The 20,572-nt window shown below is 37.6% G+C and overlaps 2 protein-coding genes across 3 annotated transcripts in view; one reads left to right on the plus strand and one right to left on the minus strand.

Annotated features, from left to right (window-relative positions):
• Nucleotides 1-20,572, minus strand: part of PRMT7 (protein arginine methyltransferase 7) — a 69,410-nt gene that overhangs the window by 11,794 nt on the left and 37,044 nt on the right. Inside the window, exons 9-12 of one of the 2 annotated variants that reach the window (XM_044660561.1) lie at nucleotides 9,664-9,791; nucleotides 9,578-9,586; nucleotides 2,458-2,596; nucleotides 145-228 (exon numbers count right to left, since the gene is read on the minus strand). In XM_044660561.1, coding sequence (XP_044516496.1) covers nucleotides 145-228; nucleotides 2,458-2,596; nucleotides 9,578-9,586; nucleotides 9,664-9,791 — 360 coding nt within the window. The remainder of the gene's footprint in view (nucleotides 1-144; nucleotides 229-2,457; nucleotides 2,597-9,577; nucleotides 9,587-9,663; nucleotides 9,792-20,572) is intronic. The other variant, XM_044660560.1, reaches the window with a different exon arrangement.
• On the plus strand, nucleotides 14,008-14,452 carry LOC123234625 (non-histone chromosomal protein HMG-17-like). The gene has a single exon (XM_044660562.1). The coding sequence runs from the start codon at nucleotides 14,081-14,083 to the stop codon at nucleotides 14,351-14,353; it is 273 nt and encodes a 90-aa protein (XP_044516497.1). The 5' UTR covers nucleotides 14,008-14,080; the 3' UTR covers nucleotides 14,354-14,452.

A 20,572-nucleotide genomic window follows, 5' to 3' on the forward strand; every position in this document is an offset into this window, starting at 1 on the left:
CTGTGTGACCCTGGGTAAGTCACTTGACCTCCACTGCCTAGGCCTTACTGCTCTTCTTGCCTTGGAACCAATACACAGTATTGATTCTAAGATGGAAGGATTAAAAAAAAATCTAGTCAGAAATAAGCAGAAATGGCTTGTTACCTGTTCTACACCCACACAGTGAGCCAGTATTGGAAGCAGGCTGCCGTCACTGATGCAAAGACAAACACTATCTGCTTTCAATACCTGAAAGAAGAAAACAACTGTCAGCATTTGCTCAGATCTCATTTGTCAAGAAATCCTGGCTAGTTTCAATACTGAAAAAATTCATTAATTTGCCTTTATTTTTCCAGAATCTGTAATAACTAAATGTGGTTTGAACTAATCTGAACATCTATAGAAAGAATGACAAAAACTGTTAAGCAAACAAAATCTGTAAACAACATTGAAGAAGTGGGTTTAACCTATTCAGGAGTGTGCATTTTGGATTGGCTCTGAACCCTGGAAGACTACATCTCCCAGAACTCTCTATCTTAACTTCCTCAGACACGTCCCACTTCCTTTGTGGGAGGTATCTGAGAAAGTATAAAAAGAAAAGAGAGTGTGGGTTTTGGGGGAACCTTTTTTGGAGAAGGGAGGAGAGCGCCTTTTTCCCCAGAGAGCCTTTTCACCCAGAGAGGGTCTAATTCCTAGCTTTCCCAAACCTTTCTTTTACTAAACCTAAAATAAACCCACCTTAATATCCCTATATTCTAACCTGATTTTGTTCTGCTCCAAAGGGCTCGGGTTAATTTCTCCACCAGAGCTGGGGCTACCCCGGCTACCTTCCTTCTCCTTTCTCCCTTCATCCACCCTCCTTTTTCACCAACAAAACAGGAGAGAGATTTTTAAGGAATTCAGCACTTCTTGAAAACGTACAATCCTTGAATGATAATACATGTGTAACCCAGTGGAATTGCTTCTTGGCTCCAGGAGGGGTGAGGGGAAAAGGGAGGAAAAAAACATGAATCATGTAACCATGGGAAAAGACTTTAAAATAAAAAATTTTAAATAAATAAAAAAATTTTTAAGTGTACAATACTAATTACAAATGCCTTTATCAACAAAGCCATCTCTCTAGGGACCAACATAGTTCATCATCCTGCCTTATGTGCCATAACTCCCCAACACAAGCTGTTCTCAATAAACGTCATATCCCAACCAACCTTTGTACCTACCCTGTGCCCAAGGGTGGGTGCCCTCCTCATTTCTGTCTTTTTAACCCCTTCTCCATGAAGCCTTCCTTGATTTCCCAGGCAACAATGATCTTTTCCTTTCTATGAATTCTCATATCATGTAGGATCTATATTATAAAATCTTGGTTAATTATATACTACCTTCTATTTTTCTCTCATTGTCTTCATATGTTTACATCTTGTATCCCCAGCTAAACTCTGAACTTCCAGCCCATAAGGAACTAAGTCTTCTACTTTTTACCTCCCTCTTCTATTCCCATAATTACTGGCACATTGGATTCATAAAAAAGCATGTAGAAACATACTGACTTCTGAGTGGGGGGAAAAAACCCTGCAAGCCTTCCCTTAATAGTGAGAAAGAAATGAAGTCAGTCTTTAAAAATCCCATAATCGAAAGCCTCAAACCTTGTCATTAGAAAGTTCCCCTTTTAACATCTAACCTAAATCACTCATGCTATGCTTAAAAATTATTCCTTTATAGTATGTACGTGTATCGAAAAGGTCTAAATTACAAAGAGAGTTTCCAAAGGGAAATTAGCTTCTAATTCTAGTATAAGATTATTTATATTGTTAGTATAAACTTCAGCCAAACCCAACCCATTAGAATGGATATAGGTGACTTCTACAAGGGCTTAGGCAGATTAACAGATGAAATTAAAAGAATTAGAGAATGTGTTGGGGTCACCCCTAGCTTATGAAGTTGACTGACATCATGGAAGATCTTCATCCGTGATCACAAACTATCCCTTGGTGCACCTATCCAAAAGAGCCTACTAAGCGGGCTTCTTCAGGAGTCCAACCCCAGACATCACTCCAGATGGTCCATATCTAAAGGAATCAAGCATGGCAACTTAACTCTTAAGATAAATCCAGTTTTCTTTAACAATACCTAGCAAAAATGCATTAGAAATATATTACTAAGTAATTAGTTGCCCAGTGAAGACAATAATTCAGGAGAATGTGTGCCTTACAAAAGCAAAAAACAGTCATCATGTTTCCTTGAAAGAGCTTTCCTTCAAAGAGTTGACATATAATGATTTTCAGCTTGTGTAGTCTGCTTTAAGGTAGATAGATTAGTAAATTCATAGGTGCATAGGATCATCAACATAGAACTAGAAGGAGTGTTAGGGTCAATCTAGTCCGACCTCCAAGTACAAGACAAGTTTAAGGAAACTAAGTCAGTGAATTCCAAATGGAAAAGAATTCTTGTCATGAAAGTTCAAAAAGCTCAGAGACCTACCTTCTTCAGTGCTTGGATGTACTGTTCTGTTCTGTTCTGGTCATTTAATTCTCCAAATCGTGGCCGGTTCCAGAGCAAATGAGCTTGACATTCACAAATTGGACGTTCTCCATAGAAGTTACTCTTGCTTTTCTCATTCCTAGGACACAAGGTAAGGTGACTGACAAAATGACCAGAGATGCTAAAGAGGCTATATGTGCTAATAGGGTAATAAAGAATGAAAAGGTCACACTTCTAGAACTGAAATCACTCACCAAATTGCAGCTAGAGGGGAAACAGATAAGGCCTGAGAATCTCACTTCCAATACATATGGAAACCATGGAAAAGTTTGCCATTTACTGCACTGTGTCCTGCTTTGGATTTCTGCCACAGTCCTGTGTCTCTCTGTGCCCAGTACAGAATGCTCTCCCTCCCAGAAGGGCAAAAAAGGTCTGAAGAACAACTGTCTAATTTTCACTTATCAACAACAAAATGTTCCTTTAAAAAACTAAGAGCTTCACTGTGAAAAATTCAAAAAGATATAAGATCTAAGGAGTGAAAAGAGAATCCTGATCTGGATTAAGAGTTGGAAGGTTGAAAGAGTCTGATAGAGGAAAAGATTAAAAAACAAGTCTGAAGCTGTTTAGAAAGCTGCTGCTTTTCCTTCAAACCTTCATAAAATAGTCTACAGGTGCTAAGAGGTAGAAGATTATCCCCAGGAAACATCAGAAGAAGAAAAGATGAGATGTGGTTAGAACTCCTGGATGGGGGGAACTAACAGCATCTTTTTGTCAACCTGATAACCACAACACAAAGGTCTGGTGTTTTCCAGGGCATGTATCCAAAACATTATAGAGAATATAATTGTAGCTTTAACACAAGAGTGAGAATGGTGAGGATAAAGAAAAATATACTGGAAAGCATGGTTCAGGATTAAAGAGTGAGAAAGATCTAAGATTTGTAAATTATGCCGAACTCCATATCTTTATGTATATATGTCATGAATACTTTTTCATGAAAAAAAGGAAGGTGCAAAGTATGACAATCAATTATTAATATAACAAAAGATGAAGTTGATTAGATTTTAATGGAAAGGAACTGCCTTCTGACTAGTATGGCAGACATTTCTGAATCACTCAGCTCTGTATAGTAGGGCTACCAACTTGGAAAAGCTAGAAGAAAAAAAATGTACAGTTAAAACAGGTGTACAGTTAAAATTACTTCATCCCAGCCTATTTAAACAAGTTAGTAGAATGCAAAATCATAGAAAGCAGAGCAGCTAGTTAGTTCAGTAGACTGAAAGCCAGACCTAGAGGTAAGAGATCCTGTGTTTAAATCTGGCCTCAAGATACTTTCTAGCTGAGTGACACTGACCAAGTCACTTCACCCCCATTGCCTAGCAGTTACTGCTCTTCTGCCTTAAAACTAATATTTGGTAAGGATTCCAAAACGGAAGATATGGGTTTAAGAAAGAAAGGAAGCTAGCTGTGTAGCCCTGGGCAAGTCACTTGACTCCCACTGCCTAGCCCTTGCCATTCTTCTGCCTTGAAACCAATACATAGTATTGATTCCAAGACAGAAGGTAAGGGTTTTTAAAAAAATGTTTTAAATTTAAAAAGGAAGGAAGGAAGGAAGGAAGGAAGGAAGGAAGGAAGGAAGGAAGGAAGGAAGGAAGGAAGGCCTAGGTGACCATTTTTCTGATCTCTTGTAAAAATGGTTGGGTTTGTTTTGTGTGTGTTTTTTTTAACAAGAATGATTTGGGATTAGTGACAACTAAATTCCCTTCTTTGAAATTCTAAGATTCTATTTTTAAAATGACATTATTTTTCTCTATCAACTTTAAATTCAACTACAATTCAACAAATATTTTATTAAACATCTCCTGGACTTTCCTGAGTGATAACTAGACCAACCTCTTGAATTATTGTAGAATTTCTCAAGGAGGCTCTGCAATGCTCCAAGATTTAATGCAACAAACATGACATCCACAAATGGGAATATATAGGAAGCATTAACATTTATAGGGAACCCCTCTTCAACCAGAACTCTACCCTGGGCCTTCTCCATGAGACAGTGGTGAAAACCTTTGGGTTTATCTCACTTGATATTAATGATCAGAGAGGATCTTGGAGGAAGGTTATCTTTGTTGTGATCTTTGTTTATAAATTTTGAATAATTTTGATTCATGTGCAGGACACCTCATTAGAAGACAAACTTTAAGGACTTTTCTGCTCTACCAAATAAAATCTATTTTGTAATCAACAAATAATAAACTCAGTAGTATCTTATACTTCCTACATCTTTCAATTAGTTGTGTGATTGCAAATAAGTAATCTAGTGTGAAATATCCCTGGCAAAGGATCCCAGTCAGTTTCCTTTTTTTTTTTTTTTTTTAAATCCCTCACCTTCTGTCTTGGAGTCAATACTGTGTATTGGCTCTAAGGCAGAAGAGGGATAAGAGCTAGGCAATGGGGGTCAAGTGACTTGCCCAGGGTCACACAGCTGGGAAGTGGCTGAGGCCAGATTTGAACCTACGACCTCCCATCTCTAGACCTGACTCTCAATCCACTGAGCTACCCAGCTGCCCCCCCAGTCAGTTTCCTAATATCCACAATCACATTTGAGGTTATTCCTTAATTGGGGAAATTTCCCCTGGCAACCACCTTTTAATATATTCAACCAAAAAACCCCTTCCACCCCTTTACAGAGGGGGCACCTCAGTGTTGTTTTGATTTGCATTTCTCTAATTATGAGAGATTTTAAAATACTTTTTTACATGCTTATTGATAGTTTTGATTTCTTTATCTGAAAACTGCCTATTCAGGTCCCTTGACCATTTGTCAATTTGGGAATGGTTTGATTTTTTTGTACAACTGACTTAGCTCCTTATAAATTTGAGAAATTAAGTCTTTTGTCAAAGATTATTGTTATAAAATTTTTCTCCCAATTTGTTGCTTCCCTTCTAATTTTGGTTTCAATGGTTTTGTTTGTACAAAAACTTTTAATTTAATGTAATCAAAAGTATTCATTTTACATTTTGTAATGTTCTCTATCTCTTGCTTGGTCTTAAATTCTTTCCTTTCCCATAGATCTGACTATTCTATGTTCACCTAATTTACTTATCGTTTCCCTCTTTATATTTAAGTCATTAACCCATTCTGAATTTATCTTAGTATAGGATGTGAGATGTTGAGCTAAACTTAATCTCTCCCATACTGTTTTCCAATTTTCACAGGAGTTTTTGTCAAATAGTGGATTTTTGTCCCAAAATCTGGGATCTTTGGGTTTACTGAACACTAGCCTGCTGAGGTCATTTACCCCAAGTCTATTCCATTGACCCACCCTTCTATCTCTTAGACAATACCATATTGTTTTGATGATCACTGCCTTATAGTACAGTTTAAGATCTAGTACAGCTAGGCCACCACTCTACACATTTTCTTTCATTAGGTCCCTTGATATTCTTGAGCTTTTGTTTTTCCAGATGAACTTTGTTGCAACTTTTTCAAGTTCTATAAAAAAGATTTTTGATAGTTTGATAGGTATGGAGCTAAATAAGCAAATTAATTTAGAATTGTCATTTTTATTTTATTAGTTCATCCTACCCATGAGTGATTAATGTTTTTTCTAATTGTTTAGATCTAGTTTTATTTGTGAAAAATGTTTTGTAGTCGTGTTCATAAATTCCTGAATTTGTCTTATCAAATAGATTCCCAAATATTTTATATATTGTCTAGGGTAATTTTAAATGGAGTTTCTCTTTCTAACTCTTGCTGCTGAGTTTTGTTGGAAATATATAGAAATGCTGATGATTTATGTGGGTTTGTTTTGTATTCTGCAACTTTGCTAAAGTTATTATTTCCACTAGTTTTTAAGTTGATTTTCTTGGATTCTCTAAGTATACCATTATATCATCTGCAAAAGAAAAAGAGGATGATGTGATGGTCTGAGGGCGGAGAGCTCTGAGAGGCCCCTCCCCCTGCTGATTCAATTTACTTTTGAGATCGTGATAACTCAAAGACTTGCCTTAGGCTTGGTTGTAAACTTTTGGTCTTACTTTGGTCTTAATCAGGTTAGGAACTACTCAAATTGTAGCCTTGGACTTAGGTATAAGTTTTTGGTCTCACTGTGTATTTGTTCTAATCAGGCACACCCTAGATTCCCTGTCCTAGAGCTCTACCCTGAGCTCTAGGCAAAAAGATGGGTGGGCCCCCCCCCTTAGTACTATCAACCACCCCAAACTGTGAACTATGTCTTCATCTCAAGCCCAGAGTAGGATTCCTGGCTTTGCTCTGGGGCTACACCAATCAGCCCACTTCAGCCCAAACTGACCTAGCCTGGGACTCCGGATTTCTCCACAGGTTTGAAATTTCAAGGGGTGTGGGTTGGCTTGGACCACTATTTGCCCCAGAAGGATCTCAGATCTGAATGTTCGCTAAGGCTTATTAGGTTCTGAACCTGTGACAACAGATGTGGGGTGAGGGGCCATGGCTAGCTCTTGGCTTGCTCTTGGCTTGCTCTTCTCTCCTTGCTACAGCCTCTCCTCAACTGGCTCTCCTCAACTCTAACCCTTGTGCCCCATATGTTCTCTGCCTACCTTTTGGGTTTTTCTTTTCTTAAAACTTGTTTCACTGTCTCCTTGTTGGTTCTTTCACTCTTGTATTTGTTTCATGGTGATATTTTAATATTGGTTGGAGAGGATTCTCATGGTGACTCAGAACTGCTCTGGTTTACTCTGCCATCTTGGCCTACCCCCAGAAGATCTCAAGGTGCTTTTTAAGAAGTGCCCTTGGTCTTCTCATGATAACAATTGATTTATATTGGTTATACTTCTACAGGAAATTATCATCATCAGGTTTCTGTCCCTTTCTTCTATCTATATCTAACTTTTTTCATTAATTACTAAAATAAGCCAGGATGGAATTATTTTAACTGTATACCTATTTTAACTGTATTTTTTTCTACTAGCTTTGCTTCCAAGCTGATAGCCTTACTATACAAGGCTGACTGATTCAGGAAAGTTTGCCACACCAGTCAGAAGGCAATTCCTGTCCATTAAAATCTAATCAACTTCATCTTTTGTTATGTGAATCATTCACTGTCTTACCTAACACCTTCCATTTTTTTCATGAAAAAAATATTCATGACATATATACATAAAATTATGGGGTGTCCTAGCATAGTCTACAAATCTTTGGTCTATCTCAATGATGGCAAACCTTTCAGAGACTGAGTGCCCAAACTATAATCCTCATGCCACATGTTGAGTCATCCACCTTGCCGCAGAAGGAGAGGTTCGAGGAAGCACTTCCATTGGGCTGCTAAGCAGAGGGGTAGATAATGAGAGAAAAGTCCTCAGGCATACGTGCAGAGGGGGAGGGGATCAACCCCCTCCAGCATGCTCAAGCACAGGTGCCACTAGTTCACCAACACAGGTCTATCTCATCCTTACTCCTGAACCATGATTTCCAAAATATTTTTCTTAGTCTTCACCATTCTTATTTTTGTGTTAAAGCCAAAAAATATCTGTGAAGATGGGATTAACTCTCCCCTCACCCACTTTTAGATTTAATCACCAGAAGTGTATATATCCCACTTATCCTTAAGTATGGGGAGGTCTGTGACCCAAATGTGGGACAGTAGGTTATGAATCAGAATTCAGACTGCCCCCTGGGCAGTCCTAAGCAAAGCTATAGCTGCAATTGGTCCACGTAAAATGGGAGGAAGGCACAGGGAGTGACAATAAGGAATGGTCTTTAAAAGTGTCAAGAACTTCCTGTGACCAGCTCTTTTGCCTTCAAACTTGACCTTGAAGGAGCTCCGGCTTGGGACCTCAGACTGCTCTTAAATTTTTCCCTTAGAACTACCATATGGGTGAGTGAAAAAGGCTGATTCCATTTCCTGGCTTTTCTGAGAGGTACTAGCCTCTGGAGAGGGCCTCTCGTCTTGCAGGATGCCTCGTAGCTAAAACTCTTGTTTAATTTACCTCTGGGCCCCCTTTGCTGGAACCTCTAAAGCCCTGCCTCGTCTAGACCAGACCAGAGTAATTACCTACTCTCTCTCTCTGATATTCCTTACTTTCACTCTTTCTCCTTTTATAAATAAACTACCACAAAAAGTCATTCTGACTTGAGTAATAATTTTGGTGACCACATTTTATATATTTAGTACAAACCTTTGATTTTTATCCCTGACATTCCAAAGTACATGTTGATTTAATCTGAAATGTCTTACTGAGAATGCCATAGAATTTCATTATTTCTTTATGCTCTGAAAAAAGATTTTGGTATGTTAATTGCGAGTCTTTTCATAGTAGTCTTTTTGTAAATATTTATCATTAGCATTAAAATAGAAGATGATCAAATATTCCATAAAACAATAATATGATAAAACCAAAAAGAACCTATGATCCATTTTTCCACTGAATCTACAATTTCTTTTGGACTCTTAGTTTCATTTACAAAATAATGCTAAGTTCAATTCCTACAGTAGTGTCTATTCTCTAATCATCAAACTAGTATCTCACTTTTGTAGTATAACTGGCTAAGTTAAAATGTATAGATAGTCTAAAACTGTGTTGGCAAACCCATGGCATACATGCCCCTGTATGCCAGAGGGGACTGCTCCCCTCCCCCTCTTCACAGTGCCTAAGGACATTTTTTGCATGCCCCTTCCCTTTGTCCAGCAGTCCAATGATAACATTTCCTTCCTCCGTTCCCTGGGATAATGTGGGGGGGCGGGCTCACAGGCAGTTTGAGGGTGCAGTTTGGGCACACGATCTCTAAAAGGTTCACCAATACTGGTCTAGAACTTGATCGATCTTCATATCCTGTGCCCCCTTTTTCACCATTCTGCCATTAACATTGAAGAAACAGGAAGAGGTGACATAAGACAGCATTATTTTGCATTTTTCTTGCTTCGTGGATACCACTGCCAATGATTTTTCACCAAGAGGTCATGTAACCTACTGGTGAAGAGAATCTCAGTATTAAACAAAGCAAGTCCTTGAAAAGGAGATGTTGCTGAGATTGTGCTTAAAACTTTTTCACCACATTAGCACTTGCCAGAGGTTATAGACCACTGGAATAGTCTTAGAGAATTAGAGTTACCTCCATATGATGATGAGGCATCAAACAAGACTTTGGAGGACTTCAAAAATACTAAATACAAAGGCAAAAATTTTAATATTTATACATTTAGCCCATCTATCTCTTTGGGTTTAGTACCTGGTTTTATGAAGGTTGTACCATACACAATAATCATCACGGTGAGCAGTTAGATAGAGAGATTTCCCTTGGACCACTTGCTCCTCATTTGGCAGAAAATAGACACACTGCATCCAATGATCTCGCCACTAGAAGTTTACACAAAAATAGAATATAACAAAAAGTGAAAAAAATGCTTTAAAAAAAGAGAAAATTAAAATGGGGAATAAGAAATAGCAAACATGATCAATAATGAATAGAAATTATTCAAAATGGATCAAAGTTCTCAAAGATTATAGACCACTTTTCTTTACCTAACCAGCCTCCAACCATGATAGAAATATCCTACTTCAGGATCACAATGAAGTTTTCAAAATGGAGGTCATAGAGAGTTAAGTTATATGGAAGTTATAAATATTAATCAACCCACATTCTTTTGAAGGAGCATGTGGTATTTCCTTGACAATAACTCTACTAACAAAGACAAGCTTAGTCCTCCTACTTCCCAAAATAACACAAAGGCATGGGATATCTTTATTTATGGCTAAGAAAAAGAATAAGAAGAAAATTCTAAAACTTAAGTCTGCTTTATTCAAAAAGATATAAACCTTGAGTCTTCTGCTATAACATGTCATTACAAGGAAGATTCAAGATTTCATTACAAGAAGTCCACAGCAAGGATCCCAAGAATAATTGTTTTAAGGCTTTAACATATTCAGATTATATTTGTGATCCTAAATTCACAAAAGCAGAGGTTTTTTCCCCTTAAATATTATTTTTCAACTACTAGCATACTGAATTTGGTTCACAAAGACCAAAACTTAGCCTTCAAAAAGAACAAGTTTGTAAAAAGAGAAATGGACGATGAGTTAGAAGGCCTGGATTCTAAACCTGGTTCTGTCATCAATTCTTTGTAACTTTAGTCACCTCTGCTTCCTGGTCCTTCATTTCCTCATATATGAAATCAGGAGCAGTAGATTAAAGAAAATTCCCTGGATTTAGAGTCAGAAAACCAATATGCAAATCCTGACTCTACTATTTCCTCTATGTTTGATCTGGTAAATTATATCCCAACCCTAAAACCATTTCAGGAAGTTGATATGATAATCTCCAAGGTTTCTCCCAGTTCTAAATCCTCTGACCCTCTGAAAAGAGTGGTCCAAATGATTTCTAAAGCCCCTTTCAGCTCTAATATGCTATGAATTTTGTACTAGAAAAGGGCTGCGTATAATCTATAGTCTGAATTAAAAGTCTATTTTTCTCAACATACAGATGAAAAAAAAAATAAAGGAATAATTTTAAAGTATTTGACCCAACAAAATATACTAAATGCTTTTTCACAGTAGAAGCAACTGAATACTATGAAGATAGGATTAACTCTCCCCCTGCCCACTTTTAGATTTAATCGCCAGAAGTATATACACCCCACTTATCCTTAAGTGGGGGAGGTCTGTGACCCACATGTGCGATAGTGGATGATGAATCAAAATTGAATGACTGCCCCCTGGGCAGTCCTAAGCAAAGCTTTAGCTGTAATTGGTCCACGTAAAGTGGGAGGAAGGCACAGGGAGTGATGAAAGGTCTTTATAAGTGGCAAGAACTTCCTATGAGAGAAGGTCTTTCGCCTTCGACTTGACCCTGGAGGAGCACTGGCTGAGGACTGATTTCTATTTCTATTAGGACTACCACATGACTGAGTGAAAAAAGGCCGATTCCCTTCCTTGACTTGTTCTGAAGGTACTAACTCTAAAGAGGCCCCTCGTTTCAGAGGAGGCTTTGTGGCTAAAACCCTTGTTTAATTGACCCCTAGGCCCTCCGGCTGGGGCTTCTGGAGCCCTGCCAGAGTAAAGCCAGGGATTGAGCACATAGTCTAGCTCTTTAAGCTAGATCTCTTACTCTGCCCTCTGTCTCATTTCTCTACTTTCACTCTTTTCCTCTATTTTATAAATAAATTGCTAAAAAATAATTTGGAATTGATTAATTCCTGGCGACCACACTCTAATAAATTTAGTCCAACTCTTTTATTTTTACCCCTTACAATTGTGTAGCTTAGAAAAAATCTTAAACCCTTAGACTCCATCTCCCAGAATTCTTTCCTTATCCCAAAATTCCTTTTCCCTTTTCGTTTATGTGCATCTTTACATTATTTATTGTTTATATAGTTCTATGAACTCCTCCCTCGCTCTCTCTTCCACATGCATAGCTTGGGTGAGCTCCCTCGACTCTAACCTTTTAGTTTCCCTCTTGCTTCAAGTTAAATTTAATAAATCTTATTAAATATAATACTTGGAGCATTTTGGATATTAATTTTGAAAGCTTACACAATACAGTGTTCTATGTGACAATTGCATCTATCTGAAAGGGCAAAGTAACATTCCACAGAGATTCTCCCTTCTGGAAAATAAGAATTTAAAGCTATAAACCACAAAACAAAAGCCAGATGACATGATAACAGATACACACAAATATAAGCAAACTTTGGGGGTAAGGGAGGGATCAGGGAAGACACCATCCCACCCAAAGTTGCCTATTTTCAAAACAGATACAGAATCAAAGGACAGATAATAAAGATGGTTTTAACATATTAAAGACTCAAGAAGACTTTCTTCCTATTAAAATCAGGGGAAACTGGTCCTTTGGTATAAAAAACAATTGTATATATCTTATATGCAATGTCTATGGGTACTTCTGATTGCTGATCTTCAACATTTAACAACACTGGGAAAAGGTCAATGAAAATCAACCATAATTATCTAGGAAATGGGGCAGCAGTTCCATGAATGGCAAACTAATAAGATGGGGTCCTTTCTATTTTCAAGATGAAGGTTGAAAATGTTCTGAATGAAGTCTATAAAATCATGAATCCACAGAGGAGAGGCTAATGAAGAAAACTGCATGAACTTATTCATCAAAAATTCATAACAATAAGACAGCAACCCTTAAAGTATAAAATAAATTGGAGGAAAGAAATTTCATGCTTGGGCAGGGCAACAAGCATGAAATTTTTTAGCTAAGTGGAAAAAGTTAAAGATGCAAATATTCATAAATACTTTTGAATGAATAAAATTCAAAATAACAAGCAAAAGAGGGATGTTTGCCTTACTACATATAAAATAACTGAAATGAATCTTCTGATGATTCATAAGAATATAAATAAAAATGCCAGAATCTAAAAACAAAGCTAATACTTACAAAAAACGTAGACAAAGAAGTAAAGACTTTAAGGACACAATCATCATTTTCCTAAAAATGAGGTCGATCAAAGACAAGCATTTGAGAAAAGAAAAGATTTGAGAAGTAAACAGATGGATAAGATAATTGGTAAGATAAAATGAAATAATGTAGTAAAAGTATTTTGCAACTTTAAAGCACAATATAAGTAATTATTATTTTTAAGACTTGAATTTCAAGTCCATAGGAATGAAGACTCCTGACCAAGAGGTAGTAAGAACTGCAGAATTGCACATCTAGTTAAAAGGACCTGATATGGAAAAGGATCAGAAGAGAAAACAACCTACAAACACCCACAAGATTAAACACAATAAAAATTAGTTACAATGTAGGAAGAATAACAATAAGGATGGCCAGAGGTTCATAGAATTAAAAATCCAAAAAAAAAGGGCAAGAATAAAAATCATGGCCTCAGATTTCTATATAAAAATGCACAAAGTATGGGTAACAAAAAAAGGTAAATGCAAGACCCCAACACAAAGAGATAAGTTACTCTGAAGGTATTATCAATGAGACTTAGTGGGATAAAATTCATGAGTAGACTATAGCTGTAGAAGACTATAGCTTTCATTACATTCCAGAACTAAAAAATATAATGACAAAATTCATCTGAGGCCAAGAATCTGAAGGGAAATAATTTTTCAAAGTGAGAAGGAAGAGGACCTATAACATCGGAATATTTGTCAAATTACTACAAAGTAGTAATCTATTTTTTTCTTCAAGAATAACATTGTTTATTAATAGGGCTATTATGATCTATTAATAAAAGATGGGTCCATCTAATCTTTTAACACAGTTGTGTCTTCCACGATACAGCATTTGGACCTCCCTTGGCAGATAAGATTGATGATTATTTTAAAAGAGGTGGATTTAGAGAACTCAATTATTCCCCCATTACTTCATCACAGAAGGGAAGTTTTTCAGAAGCCTTTCAGATCTATGGAAATTAGAAGAGTTCTTGACCAAACAAGGGATAGAGAGTGTGAAAATGAATATGCTAACTACCTTGATTTACTTGATTTCTCAATTATCCAGGTAAACATGGGGAGCTGTCTGTGTGAGACCAACTTGATCAATAACAGTTTGAAAAACTGACAAACCGAGGAAGAGGAGACGGGAGCGACCTCCGGACCGGCCGCTGCCGCCACTGCAACCTGCACCCAGACTCTGCTGTTGCCGCCGCTCCCGCCCCTCCGCCGTCACCACCATGCCCAAGAGAAAGGCGGAAGGAGATGCTAAGGGAGACAAGACCAAGGTTAAGGACAAACCACAGAGGAGATCTGCACAGTTATTTGCTAAACCTGCCCCTCCAAAGCCAGAACCCAAACCCAAAAAGGCACCTGCAAAGAAGGGAGAGAAGTTACCCAAAGGGAAAAAGGGAAAGGCTGACGCCGGTAAGAATGGGAACAACCCTGCAGAAAATGGAGATACCAAAACAGACCAGGCACAGAAAGCTGAAGGTGCTGGAGATGCCAAGTGAATTGTGTGAATTTTTGATAACTGTGTACTTCTGGTGACTGTACAGTTTGAAATACTATTTTTTATCAAGTTTTATAAAAATGCAGAATTTTGTTTTACTTTTTTTGTAAGCTATGTTGATAGAACACAGAATGCTTTGTTGTTATTTTCGGGGAATAGGGCAGATGTTACAGATAGAATGTCTCAGAAGCTGGGTTGAAATAGGTGGGGATTTCTTCCCCTCCTAGTTTTTGAGAGGACTTCTCTTGAATACCAAGAGAGGGTTCCCACACACACACACACACACACACACACACACACACACATACACACACCAGATATATAGGTATGAACACTGATACCCTCAGCCTGTCTAGGTGGGGGTAGGAGTGGATATCTTCAAAAATTTGTACTTCTTCCCTGTCTTCCATAAGCATCAACTTGACTTCTCCAAAACCAGAGGCCTATCAGGACCTGCCCCTATTTCCCTCCTTCCCCCACTCTCAAATCAATTGTGTTGGATATTAGTCTTTTAGGCAATCTGGACTTGAATTATGGCCCTCTGGTAGCCTCTCCAAAAAGAGCCGAAGTTCCTTTCATATTGGGGATATTTTCCAATTAAGAATTCTGCAGTTTTCATTTCATTTCCTCAAAGTCAGGGTAGACTCGTGAAAAGTTGTTAAACAACATATGCTTAATGTGAAAGTGTCCACCCTCACTCTAAACTTTCCCTGTTCAAAGTATAAAATAAAGACTCTTCATTGGGAAAAAAAAAACTGACAAACCTTTTCAGTGATGGAGGGTAAACTCAGATGAGTGTTCAGAGCCAGTGACCAAGGAAATGCTCATACCAACCTATGAGTTAGTTTTGGACTTCCTGAAACATCTTAAAATATCCTACTCAATTATCAACATCTGGCCTCCGACTCTCTATGTCACCCTACTTATTTTATTGTTTCTACTCAAGCCTTGGACTCATTTAGCTCAGTCTTGGTTATCTTGTTGACTTTACTTTAAAAGTACCAAGGATTCCAGGCCCCCTGTTCTATTCCTGGCCCTCTCCATCCACTTTTTGCCTGGAACTCTCTGCCCATAACATACCTTGATCCCTCCATGGTTCGACTCACTGCCTGTCCATTGCCCAGCTCCCGTGAGTTCCAAGGCAGAATAGCAGTAAGGGATAGGCAATTGGGGGTTAAGTGACTTGCCAGAGCCAACAAAGCTAAGAAGTGTCTAGTCACATTTGAAGCCAGGACTTCCCATCTCTAGGCCTGGCTATCTATCCACTGAGCCACATACCTGTCCCTCATCTTTAAAATATATTACAGACCACCTAGCCAGAAAGATGAAATACATGAAGAGTTTGAAAAAAGTATGATATAGTAGTAAAGGGAAAATTCAACTACCTGGCAATTTGCTAAAGCTCCCTCTTCTAACAAAAGCCGAGTCATTGTTATCTTGACTTGCCTTTTACCCTTCAAATGGTAATAAATCAACATGGATAGAATCTGTTCTAGAACTGATTCTCATCAATAAGAAAAGCCTAGGAAAGAAATGATAGAAATGTTGAAGTAGTAATCCTTAAAATGTGCAAAAAGCAAGAAAACATTACAGATTTTAGGAAAAAAGATTTCAAAAATAAACAGGATGCTATGAATTAAATTCTCCAGTAGAAGTCAGCCCAAGACTGATACAGAGATATCAAGAATGAAATTATGAAGAGGAGGAAAAAAGGAAAGGAGGAAAATAAGTTTTCTAAAGAGACCAATGTGAATGTACACAGAATTAAGGAATCAACTAGGCTTTTAAAAATACATGTAAAAAAAAAAAACCCAAACAAAAATAAAATAAAATATACATACAGAAAACTGAGGGAGGGTAAAAGGAACAGCTCCAGGACCAACTTATACAGTACAATAACAACAATACAGTAAACACAACTTCAAAAGAATTCAGAAAAATAGCTAACTATGATTCCAGAGGACCGATGAGAAAACATGCTACATCACAGTGCAAATAGAAACATTTTTTGGAAATAGTCAATGAGGAAATTTGCTAACTATGCATATCCATTACAATAGATCTTTCTTTTTTTCCCCAATGAGGGGAAGGGGAAGGGGAAGTGTATTTTAGATAATTTTTAAAATTAAGTATTTTCAAAAGCATGTTTACACTGAAGCATGGGCAGGTCACAGAAGATGAATTTAAAAAGCCATGGGCAGTTAAAGACAGCAAAAAATTGTTTTTTTACCTATAGTAGGAGAAAGAAGAGGATTTAAAAAAAAAAGTTAAGACTACCACTTAGGGTGGATGGGGCAATGACACCTAACAAGAAAGAAGAGAGAGGGGTGACTGAGTGGTTCAGTGGATTGAGAGCCAGGCCTAATGACAGTTAGTCCTAGGTTCAAATCTGACCTCATATACTTCCTAGTTATGTGACCCTGGGCAAGTCACTTAACCCTTAATGCTCTTCTGCCCTGGGAACAATACACAGTATTGATTCTAAGATGGACAGTATAGGTTTAAAAAAAAAAATAAGAAAGAAAGAGGAGAATTTTCCAACTCCTATCTTACTCGTTTTCTTATCCAGGTAGAATGATCTTTGGACTAAAAACACAAAACAAATGAAACTAATAGGGAATTCTTACGCCAGAGGAGTAGGTATACAGAGAACTTCAATGCCTATAAAGAGGTCGAACTTATCCAGATGACTACATTTTCAAACACTAAAAACCTAGCAGATGTTCTCATTGAGCCACTAATAGTCAACATCCTTGATAGAGCAGAAGGAATGGAAGTCCCACAGGAATGGAGAAGACCAAAAAGAATACATTATTCAAACTATAGGGCAGTGAGATTGACACTGAAGTCCTGGGAAAAATTTTTTTTACCATATTATAAGGTCTGGTTAGTAAATATTAAAAAAAAAAAAAAAAAAGAGGCCACAAAAGGTCAGCATGGCTTCACCAAAAAGTGAAACAGCCAAACTGACCTCATTTAAATTTCTGATAGGGTTACTAGACTGGTAGAAAGGAAAAGTGCTACAGATATAGTTTACCTGGATTTTAGCAAAACATTTGACAAAAGCTTCTCACACTGCTCTTTAGAAAAGATGAGAACTGGGCTAAAAAAGCATTAAAATCAGCTAGATTCAGAATTGGCTGAATGGCCAAACAGAATAATAATTTGTTAATGATGGTAGATATCCCAGAGACATCTAAAACTCAATATATCCAAATTTAAACTCACTATCTTTCCCCACAAACCTTATCCTACTTCTTTCAAGGGCTCCACCATCCTTCAAATCCCTAGGTTTGTAACCTTGAAAAGATCGTGGAACACTTACTCCTTCTCATCCCTCTTATACAATCAGGTGTCAAATCCTACCATTTCTACTTTGACATCTCTCACATTTGAATTCTTCCTTCTCCACTCACACAAGTTATCACCTTAGCTCAGGCCCTCAGCATCTCCCATTTGGAAAATGGAAGCCTCTTAAGTCGGTGATGGGCAATCTTTAGAGCTTGGTCTGTCAAAATTCACCAAAAAAACGAGCATAACTTGGGTGATGTGTCACTTCGAGGAAAAAACCATAATTTCACGACATTTACAGTTTAAAATAATGAAAATTTAATTGTAATATATAACTGTGTTTAATAAACCAAAATAGGTAAATATAGGTAGAATTGTCATCTATAGTGCAGTGTCTACACTACACTACAGCAAATGTTTCATCCTCAGCATGCGGCCCCATACTTCTCTGTCAAAAATGGCTACGTGTGTCAGTGTTGACACATGTGTCATAGGTTTTCCATCACCGTCCTAAATGGTTTCTCTGCCTTAAGTCTCTCCTCCCTCCAGTCCATCCCATATCCTGCTGATCATATAATGCGCTTCTTTGATCAATTCCAGGGGTTTCTCACTGCTTCTAGGATCAGATGCAAACTCCTCTGTAAGTCCTACACAACCTAATTCCAACTTTTCTTTCCAGGCTCCCTGCCATTATTTCTCCTCCAGTGCTCTATGATCCTGCCCAACTAACCTGTTCCTAACATACAACCCTCCATCTCTTCTATGCTCTCTCCTATGACTAGAATATATTTCCTTCCTTACCTCCATTTCATGCAGTCCCTCTCTTCCTTTAAGACATAGCTCAATGATAATACATATATAACTCAAGGCAAATTGCTTACCGTCTCTGGAAAGGGAGAGAGACAATTTGAATCTTATGACTTCAGAAAATACATGTGAAAAACTGTTATTACATGTAATTGGGAAAATAAAATATCTTTTTAAAAAAAGGAGAAGCTGACAGAAAATGGGCCAAAAAGCTTAGGAAGAAACCATGCTGAATCAAGTCATCTCAAGAACGCTTGATATGAAAGTAGGAGGAAAACAAATAAATATGAAATAAAACTGAAAAAAAAAAAGACAGCTCAGGTGACATCTTTTACACGAAACTCTTCCTGATTTCCACAGCTGCTTGTGCTCTCCCTCCCAAATTACCCTGGATTTAAATATATACGTATTTTTTAGATGCCTCATTAGATTGTAATCTCTGAGAGTACAGTTTGTTTCACCTTTGCACGTGTATCGCTAATGTAGAGTAAGTGCAAAATACATACTTGCTGACTAATTAATTGGTTTATATGTTATTTAAACATAAGAAAAAAAACTCCAGGAGTGTTCCCCAGGAATTTCTGCTTGGTCTTATATTATTAAATATTTTTTAACCAATCTTGCATCAGTATATAGATGATATGTGTACTAAATGTGTATATTACACAAAGTCAAGAGGAATGGCTAAACTTGTTGGATTAAAGAGTCAAGATCTAAAAATATCACAATAAATCAGATCTAATAAGAAGAAATTTAATGGTGATAAATGTAAGGTGCAAAACTTCAGTCCAAAAGATGAACTTTCTTGATATAAGAAGATGGATGGCTAGATGGGCAGTTCTTCAGAAATAGTCTAACTATTTTAATGGACTACAAACCCATGAAGAGTCAAAAGTAAGATTTAACACCCCAAAAGGCTCCTATGAACTTAGGCTGCATTAAGAGAAGTAAAATGGGTACAATTAGTCAGGTTAGTCTCCTTGGACTCATCCTGACCAGATAATATCTAGAATATTCTGTTTAGCTACAAGAACATTTTAGGAATGTTTATTTGGAATGTATCCAGAAGAGTTGTCAACCAGGGGGGAAAGGCTCTTAAGTTCCTGCCCTATCAGGATCTGTTGAAGGAACAGGAATGTTTTGTCTCAAAAAGACTTAAAAGGGACATGAGAACAGCATTCTAGTATATGAAGGGGAACTGGATTTGCCTTGCTTGACTACAGAGGGTAGAAGTTGCAAAGAGGAAACTTTTAAGTTTAATCTAAGGGAAAATGCCCTAAGCATCAGAGCTATCCAAAAGAGAAAAAAGTCATGCCCTAGAACAATGATGGGCAAACTTTTTAAAGAGGGGCGAAAGGAAAGGAAATGCTCATCTGTCAGTCTGTTTCTAAGGCAACTCTTTTGAAGTTTCATTGTAGTATCCTATTCATTGTATTTGTGAGATTAGGAATAATGTCCCGCAGCCAGATAGAACATTTCAGGAGGCCGCATCTGGCCTGCGGGCCATAGTTTGCCCATCACTGCCCTGGAAGATGGTGGGCTTCATCCACCTCACTGGAGATCTTCAAGCAAGGCTGGATTGTCATTCATTCATTCATTTGTTCATTCTTTTCACTTGCCCAGCAATGTTCAAAAGGATTTTGTTTTATGTCAGGTAGAATAGAGATCCTTGAAATTTCTTCCAACACTGAGGTTCTGTGTTTATCTCATTAACTATCTTAGTGGTCCTCAAAACTTTAGGACAGGGGTCGGCAACGTATGGCTCTTTTGAGGGCCAGATATGGCTCTTTCTGCAGGAGCCATAAAGTCCATTTTTTTTCAGGCGCTGTTACAGGAGACGCACTGTGAGCACTGTACAGCTCTCACGAAATTACATTTTAAAAAATGTGGCGTTTATGGCTCTCATGGCCAAAAAGGTTGCCAACCCCTGCTCTAGGAGATCTCCAACTATTTTTAACACTAAAAGATCCAGGCATGCCAAGTAAGGCAAAAAAATTTCAGTCACCTGAAATTTTAAAAGACTTAGGATTTACTTACATTATAAATAAGAGGAAATGTTTCTATATTTATTTCTATTGGGTCATTTCTTTGCCCATATTGGTCCTTTCCCTTCGGGGTATCA

Source organism: Gracilinanus agilis, chromosome 2 (assembly GCF_016433145.1).
Source record: "Gracilinanus agilis isolate LMUSP501 chromosome 2, AgileGrace, whole genome shotgun sequence".
NCBI lineage: Eukaryota > Metazoa > Chordata > Mammalia > Didelphimorphia > Didelphidae > Gracilinanus > Gracilinanus agilis.